General features: G+C 38.8%; 1 protein-coding gene across 5 annotated transcripts in view; it reads left to right on the top strand.

Moving 5' to 3' along the window:
- TBC1D4 (TBC1 domain family member 4) overlaps nucleotides 1–12,452 on the top strand; it is a 95,820-nt gene extending 83,368 nt beyond the window's left edge. For all 5 annotated transcript variants that reach the window (XM_063392224.1, XM_063392222.1, XM_063392223.1 and 2 more), the window contains 6 exons: nucleotides 1,181–1,339; nucleotides 1,782–2,026; nucleotides 4,199–4,358; nucleotides 6,567–6,736; nucleotides 8,422–8,595; nucleotides 10,203–12,452. In XM_063392224.1, coding sequence (XP_063248294.1) covers nucleotides 1,181–1,339; nucleotides 1,782–2,026; nucleotides 4,199–4,358; nucleotides 6,567–6,736; nucleotides 8,422–8,595; nucleotides 10,203–10,430 — 1,136 coding nt within the window. In that variant the 3' untranslated portion in view covers nucleotides 10,431–12,452. The remainder of the gene's footprint in view (nucleotides 1–1,180; nucleotides 1,340–1,781; nucleotides 2,027–4,198; nucleotides 4,359–6,566; nucleotides 6,737–8,421; nucleotides 8,596–10,202) is intronic.
- Nucleotides 12,453–14,386: the final 1,934 nt, after the last annotated feature.

The following is a 14,386-nucleotide window of genomic DNA, read 5'->3' as shown; positions in this document are numbered from 1 at the left end:
GAGAATAGGCTCTGCTGTGTCTGCAGCTTGCAATGTCAGCAGTGCAGAAACATGTATAGTCATACTCCTGAAAGTAGCATCTTGTTTCCATGTATCATTGCATTCAGGGTTGAACTTGGAGCCTCTGCAGCTGACATGATGACCTTTTGGTTTCTGATCAGTGGAGTCTGAGTTTCAGATGTTCTGATTTTATTTGCTTACTGAGAAGGCTGGACCATAATGTCTACTGTGGACTGTGCCCAAAACGTAGAGGAAACAGAGCCAAGTTCTGGAGAGTCTGGAACATGTCACTTTGTATTTCATTTCCTGGAGTGAAAGGCTGGGAATTTTGTCTTGAAGTAGATATTTCTGTGGACTAGCCATAGGCCAAGAGGGCCTTATTAGTATAATGCAGATGTAGGGCCTGGTTGCACTGCTCTGCCCTCTTCCATAGAATCTGATGTCTGTGTTACAGATGCTGAAAAATAATTCAGTGTGATCTGGCTGTGGTACAGAAGGGAAGTTTAAATTGCTACCAAAGTAAATTGTAGCAAAGATATAAAGCGGTTCCTGTTAGTGACCTGCAGAAGTCTGCTAACAAATTATTTATCTAGATACCCTATCTTCTGCTGTTGGATTGCAGTTCAGAGTTGGGAACCAGGATATGGTTTTTTAACTTGTCTTCTTGTTAAATAATTGTTTACCTAGAAGGTATTAGCAGAGTTGACATTTTGACTTTCAAAGGTTGCTTTACCAAGTCAGATATCAAAGGGGAATGTATCTTTCCACATCTATGGATTGACATGAGCAGCCCTTTGCAAAGGGAAAGAGGAGGTGGACTGCCGTGTATTTTACACTTGTGAATTTAGTTCAGCTTTTCTAAACAGGTCATTCTACAATCTGAGTGTAGTTTTGCACCTTTTCCTGCTGGACGCTAACAGGTCAGAAGTGGCAAAGCCAGGGATATCTGTATCTAAATTGCCCAGGATACTGCTCAGTGTAATTGCCCTTGAGCTGGTAGTTCATGTTTAGTTTGTGGGACTGAGCCATGGCTACTGAGTGAACGCACTGCAGAGTGGAGTTCACTTTGTCAGGGATTCTCCAGAGTGGTTCAGCCAAAATTATGACAAAGCAAATTCCTTTGTTGTAGCACTAAAAGTATCCCCCTGCTCAGGCCTCTTGTTTTTTGACTGACCTGCAGGTGTACCAAAAAGTCGTCGGGGAGAAATTTGGCAGTTTTTGGCTGTGCAACACCGAGTCAGGCACAGGCTGCCAAACAAGCAGCAGCCTCCCGACATCTCTTACAAAGAACTTCTGAAACAACTGACTGCTCAGCAGCATGCCATCCTCGTAGATCTAGGTAAGTCTGTTCTTTCCAACTGGTTTTGTGGGTCTTTGAGTGAAAAACAGTCCAGCCATAATAGAAGCTGTTGCTGAGGAGAGATGCTGCTCTATGAGCTCCATTTTCTATGTCATCAGGATACATTTGTGGATGCCACTACGAGTCCTGTAAGCAGATGATTTCTTAGACTAAGCCATTCATATTTATGCCCTTCTGCATCTGTCTGAAAAGAGAAGTCAGGCAGTTGCTTCTGCAAGTTCTGTGCAGATGAGAATATTAAATGAATTCAAAAGGTACAGCCCAAAATCACTGGTAAGATACAGATTAATCTTATTAAACATAAACTCCATATGACAGTAAAGAGAAATGGTCTGAGGGAGGAGAAATGCTGGTTTTCAGATGGATTGGGGTTTTTCTTCAGAAGAATTGAATATCAACTATTCTCCTCTTTTTACATCAGGACGGACATTCCCTACACATCCTTACTTTTCCACACACCTGGGAGCAGGACAGCTATCACTGTTTAATCTCTTGAAAGCATATTCTTTGCTGGACAAAGAAGTGGGTTATTGTCAAGGTATAAGTTTTGTAGCTGGAGTGCTGCTTCTACACATGAGTGAAGAACAGGCCTTTGAGATGCTGAAATTCCTCATGTATGACCTTGGCTTCCGTAAACAGTACAGGCCAGACATGATGTCACTACAGGTAAGTCAGTCCTTCCACACCAAACCAGTTTTAAATTACTTTTGAGTTCTTAGGGGCTTCTTAGGTTCTCCAGGGCCTTATGAGGCTTCTTATACTGTTTTGGAGGTTTTGAGGTACATGTATATTTTACTGTCAAGCCCCTCTCTGCCTCTCAATTTGCAAACAGAGAAGTTTAAAACTTGCAGAGTTTTTCCTGTTCCACAACCCTGTCATCTCTTCAGAAAGTCTGCTTTCTGCTATTTTGCTCTTCTTTTTCTCTTCCTCACTGCTCTCTCTTCCTTATGTCAGAAAAAATGCTGATATGCTTTGTCATGTATGGATGGAGTTTAAAAATTATTTGGATTTTGTTTTTCTTCAGTCCATGAGCACTTGAATGTAGAGTGTTTCTCTCTGGAAACACCAAGTCAAGTCAATAGTGACACACAGTGGCCAGTCAATGTATTCTGCAGGCATTTGTACTTGGGGCTGCTCTGCCTTGACTCATCATTTCACCTCTTTTTCTCTCATTCTATTCTAATCCACCACGCTCAACAGAGAAAAAATTTTTAATAGTTTAATTATCCTATGCAATGATGCATGCTTTGCTATATTATTTAACAGCTAGCAATAGATACTCAAGACTGTTTAGGAAGGAAACAGAAAAGTTTTCAGATCTGTATAAATTTCAGGGTTTAAAGTTTGAGAAATTTTTCACCTTGACATGCAACTGTCCACTGATTTGAATAATTATAATGTGCTATAAACCCCTTATATTATAGAGGAATATGTCACTGATGAGTTAAAGCTTTTATAATCCACAGTTTGCTTCTAGACAGTTCTTCTGTTAAAGTTTTGTCTGCTCAAGACAAACTAGACAAGAAGACTTAGAGGATCTTACTATGTTTGGGTTGTTTTGTAACAGGAGTAGAGTAGTGCAAATTCTTTTGCATTTACAGTAGTGAAACAACAGAAAGTTTATAGGCAGAATTGGCTTCAGTCCTGTAGAAGAAAAATGTAGGATGATTCTTCAGGATGATAAAAACTTGTTTGACTTAGATTTTTTTAGTAGTTGTCTGGAAAAAGTAGTAATCTAAATGCTTAGTTCATCATGAACTATCCCAATTGGTTTACTGCTCTGTGATGCAATTCTGACTTCACACGTGTGTTCTGTATTGGCACAGTCCAAACTGGGCTTAATTGGTGTCTTACACAATTAAACAAGAACTCAAATGCATGCACAAATTTGGCTGATTTGCTGAAATCAAAGTGATCCCTCTGCTTGTGTGCAGTGCTGACTAACAGGTAGCTTCAAGTGCACTCAGCTTTTGGTAGGGGGCAAGCATGAACTCTAGAAGTAGGAAAACAGTTGGATCTAAAGAGTCATTTTCTTATTGAGGAACAGATTCACCTTAAGCATAAAGCACTGTTGACAATAAAATTGGACCTGACAACTGAACGGTATATGTCTACTTCTTACCTTCTGCTTTCTGGGAGAAGCATTGTAAGGAAATAATTTACCACAGAGTGATATTTTTAGCCATTAATAGCACCTTTTAACCATTTTCCCATCCAACCATTATAGGTTGTACAGCAACCTTGATGCACTTCTTTGCATCAGTATCTTAAATTCCACAGGACCACTGGGAGATGTGCTGGGAAATATGTATGTGGTACACCTCTGTGTAAAATGTGTTCTGTGGGTGCAGAAACTGTCTAAAGTGATGACTGTAGCACTGGAGTTTTAAATGCAGCAAAAATAAGGCCAAAATTCAAAGAATGAAAGCTGAAATGTGTAAATTCAGTGACAACTCGTGGTTTTGACATCTTGAAAGAGGCAGAACTAATTTCATTCCTGCAAGACTGAAAGTTCTGGTTTGTTGACAAAGTTGGAGCAATATATTGCCTTCTTACCTTAAGCCTGTGAATCTGAAATGATACTTCATTAGTAATCATGTTCCAACTGTTCTTTGTTATTGACTGCCCTGTTGGTTTTAATTCATTAGTGGCAGGTTGTTTATACATGAGTAGATACCACTCAAGGCCCCAGGAGGCAATTAAGCTTCATTTTACTGTGCCATCTGTACTGCAGTTAATTTCCCTTGAATGAAATATGAATGATTTGGAAAACTGAGTAAAGCTGAACTTCTCTTTCTTTACTTTCTCCCCCACCCCCAACCCCCTCATGCACTGTAGATTCAGATGTATCAGCTCTCAAGGCTTCTACATGATTATCACCGAGACCTGTATAATCATCTCGAAGAGAATGAAATCAGCCCCAGTCTTTATGCTGCGCCGTGGTTTCTTACACTGTTTGCATCTCAGTTTTCATTAGGATTTGTAGCCAGAGTGTTTGGTAAGAAAGTTTATTCTATTGAAATAATAAACAGAACAATATCCATTGTGTTTTGAAACACTCCAGGAGTAGTTTTGTACATGCTTGGGACATTTGGAGAGACTTGTGGGTGGCAAGTAGCAACACTTTTCTTGGTGGGATGTCAGCTCCTTAGGAGGTAAATCCAAAAAATATTTCTTGAAACATCAGACTTGAGCAAATAATTATATCTTCTCTTACTACCTAAGAGACTTCTGAAGTGTAAACAGCAGAAAATGAATTGTTGGAAATATATTTTATGCAAATTTGTTCAGTTTATATCAGTATAAAAGTTCACCTTGTTGAACTTGCAAACTGAAAAAAGAAAATGCATTTCTGAATTCTGATTCTGAAATGCTTTCTAAAAAAATTCAGGCAAATTTGAACTTAAAGGCTGGTTTAGGTATTCATGTATATATATTGAACAATTTCCAAATCTTAATATGTCTCTGATCTCATTTAGATAGTTTTTTCATTAAAAACTCCTCTATGGGTACCGTCTAGTACAGAATCCTAAATAGTGATTATGCCTGGTAGTATTTACAGTATCAGGATGTCAAGTAGTTATTTTGGGGTCTTTTCTTATCCATAAGAACTTCTAGCTTAGTCAAATCTCTAGTAATGCACCCTTTTTTAAAATTTAAATTTATTTATTAATGCAAAACTCACAGTACTTATATATGCACCAAGAATCTAAATACATGTGTAAGGGACTTCCTCATAAATCAGATACTTTTTCCTCTTTGGTTTTTCTGTTTTCATGCGGCACCTTTTGTCTTCTCTTAAGAAATTCAGCCTGACTTTGTCTCATGTTTTAATACTGGAGAGCGTTAGGTTCTCAATTTGTGTGGTGTATTGGCTTGGGGGCAGGAAGAGGGTTTCGATTGGTTGGGTTTGATTTTAAGTTTTTAACTTTTTTATTCCTTTTTTTACCCCAGTGCTTTCTCAATTGCAGGGTTTTTTTTCCATTTACAGCAAACTCTGCTATCTGAGTGAACAAATGATTGATGTATCTCTTTCTCAGTGGTGTACCAGTCATGTGAATATCTGTTTCCCAGTGGGATTTCTGAATTCTGGGACACTTGAGCATTTTGTGTTCTTTTCTTTTTTGTTGTTTGGTTTTTTCTTTCCTAAATGAATTTTTTATATATGGGGAAGATGGGAAGGAGGTTTGATGCTTATTTCTCTGTAATAAGTTGAGCAAGGCAGGTTCCCATTTTAAAACGGAAAAGTTACTGTGTTGTTTTACTTCTTAATGCTTTGAATTCCTGAATTTTTAATGTCTTATGGGCCATTGTCATTTACCAGGAACAAATGACTATTGTCTACCCTTTACAAATTATATATTTATGCTGTTTAAATGTCCATTATAGACTTGAGAAGGGAGAATTTCAGGGACTGCATTTGAGGGCGATGGCTGCCTCATCAGTGTCCTTGTGCTGCTGTGTGATATTGGATTAGGCTAGGGATGACCTCTTGAGTATCAGGATCAGGAATTCAATTTCTTCAGTTGTGTAGCCCCAAACAAACACCCTGTACTGTGACAGAGCTGACAGCTCAGGAGGTTTATTTGAAATGCCCATGTGCTGCCTTCATCTCAGTAACTTCAAGTCCACCACTGATTCTGAGGCAGAATTTCTATTTACTATCCTCAACATTCCCATTTCTGAAGAGTCTGTGTCTACTGGCCTGCAGAGCCCAGACTTTCCTCTCTTATCCATGTAATTATCCCTCAAAGTAAGGGTTTGGGGCTTAGATTATAGCCACTAAGATCACTGCTATGAATTTTGAAAATAACCAGTTATGGAATCTACATTATTTTTTTTTAAAGACTAGTTTCTGACTGTAGAAGATGGTTGTGTTGTGATTTGCTCCCCAATTGTTTTTCAGTCACAGGAGCACTTAGAACCAGTTAGCAGTTGGTTAACAGTCTCTGGCAGACAGTGATGAAATGTTTATTGCAGATAACTGCTACAGACATAATAAGCATGCTGTATTTTAATGCTCACTCACATCTGTAAGGTGAAAGAAAATTCATGCTTTATCCTCATGTTGAAATGAGACAGATTGCACTTCTGAACTGAATACATCTGCACTGTGATTGATTACAAAGAACATCCCAGTAAATATATGCATTGATCCAATGACTAGCTCCCATTTTCAAGATAATTTAATTATTTTCTCTTTTAGACATTATTTTTCTTCAAGGAACAGAAGTCATATTTAAAGTAGCACTGAGCCTACTTAGCAATCAAGAGACATCTATAATGGGATGTGAGAGTTTTGAGAACATTGTTGATTTTCTTAAAACCACTATTCCAGATATGACTAAACCTCAAATGGAAAAAATTATTACTCAGGTAAGGATGTTTTTCCCTTTACTTTTTCCCCCCATTTAATTTACTTTAAAATAATCATGCCTACACTATATGCAAAAGTCTCAGAAGAAGATATGTAAAGCTTCTTGATAAATACTGTCAGTGTCTGGAATCTTCATATCTATAACTTAACTTCCTCTGCGTTGAAGCTGCAAATTGAGAGTGAGCCTCAGTCTAGCACCTTGATTGTGAAGCTGCAAGCAGCCCTCCCTCTTCAGGTGGTAGCTCAGAGAAACAGAAGAGCTCTAGAAAACCACGTCCATGGGCAGGAGTGCAGTAAACAATTGTGCATTCCTGTGGCTTGTTAAGGTTTGACTCTTTCAGGTGCTGGTAGATAAGAATTAATTTTTAGACAATGTAAATCTTCATTTCCTCATTGCATTGACTGTCATTGCCATGCTAAACCTGTCAGGCACTTCTGTCTTTCACAACTCATTGATTCTGGGAATGATAGAAATGGTAGTTTAACACTTTTGATACTTTTACACATTAAATCTGCTCTGTCTTCTGCATGGGCTGCAGAGGCAGCCATGCTCTGTGGGCAGGGTAGAAATGGCTTTGTGCAAAACCAGGTCTGATAGAGTAAAGAATGGGTTATGTTGCCTGTGTGTGTTTTCATGCAGGGCAGCTCAGCTCAGCTGGCCTGTGGTGTGGTCTCATGCTGAGCAGCCTTCCAGATGTGCATTCATGTGCAAGCTGCCTGTATCCTGTTGCTGCCACCTAGCCTGGCTGCAAGGCACTTGTTTGGCTGTCTCAGTCTTGTAGTTCCCAGGACCATCCCCTTGAAATCGGTAATGAAAGGAAAATGTAGGCATTGTGCAGACCTGTTATACACAGATGATTGATCAGGTAGCTATGTAGAGGAAAATGGTACTCACCCAGCTTGAACACTACATGATTTAAAGTTTTATCTCATTTGAATAGAACAGTGAAAGTAATACAGAACTTGGTTTTCCAGGGAATCTGTGTGTGTCTTGTGTTGGTGGAACGTTTGTGATCTCTAGGATAAGGAACAGAAAATTGATGTCACTGTAGACATCCTTCCAATCCTGGTCTAAAATCTTTGGTAATTTTCTGAAGCTGAGAGGCTGTGACTAGATGTGTAAACAGATAAGGGTCATATGTTTCATCACTGTTAGAGGCTCAGTTCTGTAGACTTCACAATGCTTTGTCCCTAAAGTATCCCAATAAGAAAGAAGTGTGTCATGCAGGGATAGAGCACATGGAAACTGTAACCATGAAGAATGTTTTTACAGATGTCTGTAATGATCTCCTAGAGTCAAGGGATCTAGTTTTGAAGGCAGAGATCTAATGAATCCCAGATTTAAAAATTTTGTCTTGAACTTCTTAATATTCCTGAGCAAGAGTCAATAAAACTTTGTCATATTATAAAATTCTTGTGTTGAATAAGACTTTTCTGCTGATACATCTCATAGTAAGAGATGGTATTTGGTAATTGTGAAAGGCATGATTATTCTTATTCTTATTCTGAAGTCTATGATTTACTATAGCTGCAACTCTGTTATAATGCTCTTACTGTAGACGTCCCCTTAAAATACTTTCTTGGAGGAAAAGCATTAATCAAGAAGAGTTGACTCTTAGTCAAACATTCTCGTGGAATAAGTCCTCCCTATTCTAGTTAAAAGTGGTCTTTTCTCTCATTGCAGGTGTTTGAGATGGATATTTCAAAACAGCTCCATGCCTATGAAGTAGAGTACCACGTTCTTCAGGATGAACAGGAAAACGTGAGTCCCTGTGATGAAGGTGAACCTCTGGAAAAGCTGGAGAGGGCAAACAATCATCTGAAGAGGCAAAACATGGATTTGTTGGAGAAGTTACAGGTAGGCGACTTAGGCAACAAATTCATTTTGAAGTCATTTTTGTGATTCAGCCAGAGGAAAAGGTGTTTGTGAGAAGGTGTTTTTAAGTGTTTGTGAGAAGTCTTCTTACTGCAAGACCTTGTGCAGTTGAGCAGTTCTCTTAATTACAGTGATTCTCTTCTGCTAGATGTACTTCTAACTCCTTTGTTATTCCTTGGACTTTTCCTTCTTGATTTAGATTTCTTTTTTCCCAAAATCTCTCTACCCTTATCTGCGATAAAATCTGTTGGCAAGATTTGTGTATCTTACTGGAAAATGAGTTCTCTGTCCTTTCTCTCTCTGCTTCCCTATGAGAAAGTTTTAAGAAATAATCCATAGTACAGCAGACTTGTTTTGTCCAAACCTTTGTAGGCAGTGTTGTTTTGTTTCCTTCTGCTGAAACTCATAGTCCTACTTTTGGAAGGTGGTCTCTCATAGCAGACCTGATTATATCTGAAAGCCCATCAGACTTTGCCTGGTGAAATTGTGCTTTAAAACAGCCCTTCCTCCTTCACTATCTACTCTTTGTCTCATAGCTTGGCCAGGACTTGTTTCAGTTGCAATATGTTGTATTGTCTTGCATTTTCTTGAAAGATAAGTCCTTGGTTTTTTCATCATCAGGCTATTTCTTGCTATATTTGTGAATTTGAACAAGCATTGCAAAGAGCTCAGAAGACACTTTCAGCTTCAAAAATGTGAAAATGGAAGGAAAAAAGGAAAGATCAAGTCCTCATTATTTTTGTGTTTATGTATTAAGGGTGCTGTGTTCTTTTGGTACTGAAAACAGGAATCACTTGAACATTTTACTATCATTAATTTTTCTTTTTTGTTTTTCTTTATTTCTATACTACAGCTATGGCTTTTACCTCTGTTCTGAAAATGCACAAAAGGCATAGAGTAATTGAGTGGCTGATTTGAAAGGCTCTATCAAAGCTTTTCTGTTCTTTCAGAGTGCCTTACAATAATGCATCTTTCTCAGTGCTTAACCTCTTCACCTTTTTGTTTGCATAATTTCTTCGTTCCTTTCCTTTTACCCTTTCCTAGGAACAATCAGAATTCTTCCAGTTCCCACAGAGGGAACTGCTGCTGCTGTCGTCCAGGGTTTGTTTGACTAGTCAGAGGAAGCTGTTGATTTTTAATTGGAGAATAGGGAACACAGTCTGCTTCTGGACTTAGATGCTGAGGTTCTCTTTCCCTCCAACCTCTCCATCCTTCTAACTTCCTTTATCACAGAGGGTTCCCCTTGTTCCATCACTGTCAGGTAGGTTGTGTCTTCCAGTGCTACTCCAGCTGCCGATTTTCTTTTTCTCCTTCTGGCTCCAGTTCCTTGTTACTCTCAGCTGTCCCTTGCTTGCTGACATTTGTATGTCTCCTTCCCTCTGTAAAGCTTTGAGAAATTCTTCAGATTGATCTGGTCACTATGAGGAGATTTTGTGTATGATACACAGTATGCATTCCTTGTATTGGCTGCCTACACAGATGTCTTTTAGAAGTAGCTATGTAATTCTTTCCTTAACAGATACTATATCATAATATTAAATGAAAACTATTCAGAAATTATCAATTTATTATAATGTTATTGTTTACAGGTTGCTCACGCTAAAATTCAGAGTCTGGAAGCCAGCCTGGAGACTGTTTTGACACGAGAGAACAAAATGAAGACTCTAATTCAGTCCCTGGAACAGGAGAAGACAACATATCAAAAGACTCTGGAGCAGATAGTGAAGTATTTGCCAGAAGAAGTGTTGTCTGACTGTGAACAGCTCCTGAAGGAAGCGAACTACAGTCCAAATAATAAAATATGGAGTAAGCCATAAACCAGGGTTTTCTAGGCAGCATTTCTTCAAAAACAAAAAGGGAACGAAAAAATGAGTATGCTGCTTTCAATAGCTACTTAGCAATAGGCAATGGTATTACCCAAAAATAGTGCTGGGGCTCTCATAGCTACAGATGGGCCTTCAAATGTCAGTATGCAAATTCAGGCTATTAATTTTTTTATGGTTATGTAAATAAATCACAGGGGGGAAATAAAGGATTCTCACATGTAATTATGATGAGGAGATGTATATTTAGAGTTGACCTAAAGGAAAGGAGAAATTGGAGTAGACAAAGATAATGGTGGTCTGCAAGTTCACTCTGGATGTGCTTGTCTTGTAGTGAAATGAGGATAGTGTGTCTTTATATATATGTATATTGTTGAATAATACTTGAAGAAAAAAAAAAAGGAGAATGTAATTTTCCCTCCAAAGAGCAGCATGTTTCACATCTTCTGTGGAAAATCTGTGTGAACTCATGCGTGCCTCTTAATTCTACTGACATTGTGAGCACAGCCCAATAAGCAGAAAAAGTATCATGACATGGTTTGCACAGAAAGAGCTGTAGTGCCATCTGCTGCCTGGGCTGTACCAGTCAGCAGTGTAATTCCACATGCATGTTGGAACTGGAAACACAAAAGCATCGCATCACAGCTCCGCCTCCATAGCCCCGAGCCGAGGAGCAGGTGTCCGCACGCCCTGGCAGAGCGCGCAAAGGCAGGAGCTGGGTGACTGCCGCTCCTTCCTGGCCTGCTTGCTTCCACTGGCCTGGGGTTCATCGTGGGGAGGAGAGGAAGGAAGCACAGCCGTGGGATGGGATTCATCCTGGTGTTAGTTTTCCACCAGAGACTTGCCTGTTGTAAGGGTTAGGTGTGTCAGGGGTTCTCATTTAACCAAAGAAATGCTGCGAGAAGCCTTGTCTAATTGCATTGGCATGCAGAAAGCTGTTTTCAATTTTATTTGTGAAGAAAATTGAGGTAGGTTGCAGGAAGTTAAGTGTGAGTGCACAAGAGAGGACCAAGCAAGTCTCAGATACTATGTACCTTTCAATTTTCACATATTACAGTGGCTATACATTTCAAAGGGGATCCTGAAGTACAGGCACAGTTTTAATAACACTTGCCAGGCTATTCCTGTTTTAATACTGCTTTGTGGTCTTCTTTTTAAAACATAAGTAATGAATTTATGTGTTCTGGACAGAAGGTGGGATAAACTCTGATCATTTCAAGGGTGAAATTATGTTTATAGAGGTATAAAAAGTTGCATATAGATTTGAAAATGTCTTGAGTGGAATTTTTGAGAAGGCTTAGACAAATGTGTAATAGACGAGTATTTTGGAGTGCATGTCTGAACCCTTAATTGCGTGTTACAGTGGCTCATGTTATCTCTTTCCATTTATACTGTATTTCAGGAAACACTTTTTAGGAAGAAAACCAATTAAGCAAAGTGCCAAATACAGCAGTGTCTTTTTGCGTAAGATTGTCCAATTTAGAAAGCAAGGACTGAATATCACTGCTTTCTAAGTATTATGCTTTATGTTATCATAAAAATGAGGAATAACAACGCTTATTTGCCGCACACTGCTCTGGAACGCAGGGGCTTCGGCTCTCCTGGGTTTTTTGCTGTTGTTTTTTTACTTCCATGATGTTTTATTTGATTAAAGATACTGATTTACTTAATAAGTCTCTCTTTTTATATTTGGGGTGGAAGGTCTTAACTGTGTGTAAAATTATGTGGAATCTGTCTAGATATTTCAAGAATGTTGTATTGTACTAGATGGGGAAATGCCAAGTGAAAAAGGAGTTTTTTGCAGTTTTGTTCAGAGTGAGTTTTAGCTGATGTGTACATAAAAAACTCATCCCAGGAACTGCAGCAGCATCTATTACAAAGAACCAAGATTATTCAGATATATCTTTTTTTAAAAAAGATGAGCACTGAATGAGCTTTATCTTCTGTTTCACTTTAAATTTTTTTCATGTAATGCCTGGAGAAATTCCAATAAATGTCATTGCTGCATTTCCCATAGCCTCTGGCTAGTTTTGTTTTTCTATACCTCAAGTACCAATCTCATTCTCAATAGTACCATTCACATGAAATATGAAAAGGATCTGGCTTTAGTTTCTAGTTGTGGGGAAGAAAGCCTGCAGGATTTGTAAAAGTACACAGAGTACAAGGATAGATTTTCTTCTCAGGGAGAATAATCTTACACTGTTCTTAACTGAAGATGAAACATTTAAAAGGTATTTTTGTTCTGTAGCAGTTCAGTTAATACATATGCATGTTGAGAATAGTAATTTGATGAACTTCGTGTATCTTTGAAGGGGGAGGAGAGTGCAACAACATGTGGGAATAAACTGCAGAAGTAAAACCACGGTAAAGTGCCTCATGGTGTCAGGACACTTCTGATAAGTTTGTATGCTGAACCCAAGAGTGCCTCCTAACTGGGTATCTCTAGGCTGTGTAGCTTGAAGTCTGTACTCAAGCAGGTATCAGAGCATCTTCAGATGAATAACTAGCAAGATTATCTAGAAGACTGAACTGGATGTGTGTTTGTGTCCTGTAATGTATAGACGGCTTTACATTTGTTCTGTGCAGTTGCACTTGTGCAGCTGTGAGAAGGGGGGTGCAGTGGGCCAAAGGCAAAGCTGCAAGGATAATTGCTTGGGAGAAGGGGCATTTCCTGGGATCAGGAATGCTTTTCTATTTCTGTATCGTGATTTTCTGATGGGACAAAAAATTCAGAACTATTGTTCTGTCTGAACTAAGCACAACAGAGCTCTCAGTTTTTGCTCTCAACTTCTGGAGAACTAACTCCTGAGGGAAAAGTATCTGCTGTTTTCAGAAACAGGTGACTTAGGCTGCTTTCTGCTGGTAGAGAGCTTTTCTCAAAGTCTGGGAAGACATATGTCCTTCTAGTTTGCAAACTGGCGGGTAAGTGAAGAGTACCACTTGGCAAGAATAGAGCTGGAATAAATCAGTCTGATAAGGGCTAATGTAGAAGACTGTGGTATTGGCTTATTTTATGGATTGAACACCTGACTAGAAAGTTGTTTGTCCTCTACAAAGTAGAGTATTTTTGTCCTCAAAAGAGGAATGTTTATTTAAGGTGCCTGAAAGTTGCATTCGTTCACTTTTGTTTAAAAAAACCATTAGATTTTACACAAAATCAGCCTTACTTGAAATCACAAATCTAGTTAATCTTAGGTGCTTTGATTGAGCCCTCTTCAACACGACACTTCTGAGCTCAGTATCACTACAAGAAAGCTGAACAATTTGTAACATACAAAAGAATTTCAGCACTTTATCCAAGAATTTGATATTACTACTGTGATCCAGAAGGTCTGCATCTGGGCACCTAATCTAAACCTGAAACCACACAGGTATTAGTGTGAGCAGCCTTTTCTGTGCTGAGTGAATAACCCCAGGCAGTGTTAATAGTGATCATCCAGTCAGTCTTTGTAGCCATAGATGGGTGTTGACAGGCATGTACAGGCTGTAACATGTCAAGATTTATGCCAGGCTATACCATCCTTTAGAAGAATTGTAATTGATTCTGTATTTCTGTGCTTCATCTTTTACTGTCAGTGTTAGCTTTTGAATGCATTTAACGTATGCTTTTCCTTCCTCAGTCTTTCTAGTGACTAGAAAAAGCAAAATTTAATGCTCTTTTCCAAAAAGACATATGCAATAATGTTTAGCTATATCCCTGCTCCAGTGTGCGAGAGAGACTTTATATGCCTAAAGTTTAACATGTTAGCTCACTGTCTGAAGGTGTGTTGAACTGTGCAGTGACAGTAAAAAGCTGGGGAGTGAAAGTGAAGCAAGAATTACCTTGTGCCTTTAGCAGCTGTCAGCTTGTGTGCTGACTGGCTTGCAGTGTAGTAGAATCTGGACAGATTGGCACTTGGTTTTACTTTTGTAAAAAGTTTGGCTTTACTTTAATGTTGACCTTAACTGTG

This window comes from Prinia subflava, chromosome 3, assembly GCF_021018805.1.
Source record: "Prinia subflava isolate CZ2003 ecotype Zambia chromosome 3, Cam_Psub_1.2, whole genome shotgun sequence".
In the NCBI taxonomy this organism is placed as follows: Eukaryota; Metazoa; Chordata; class Aves; order Passeriformes; family Cisticolidae; genus Prinia; species Prinia subflava.
This window is presented reverse-complemented; position numbering and strand designations above follow the sequence as displayed.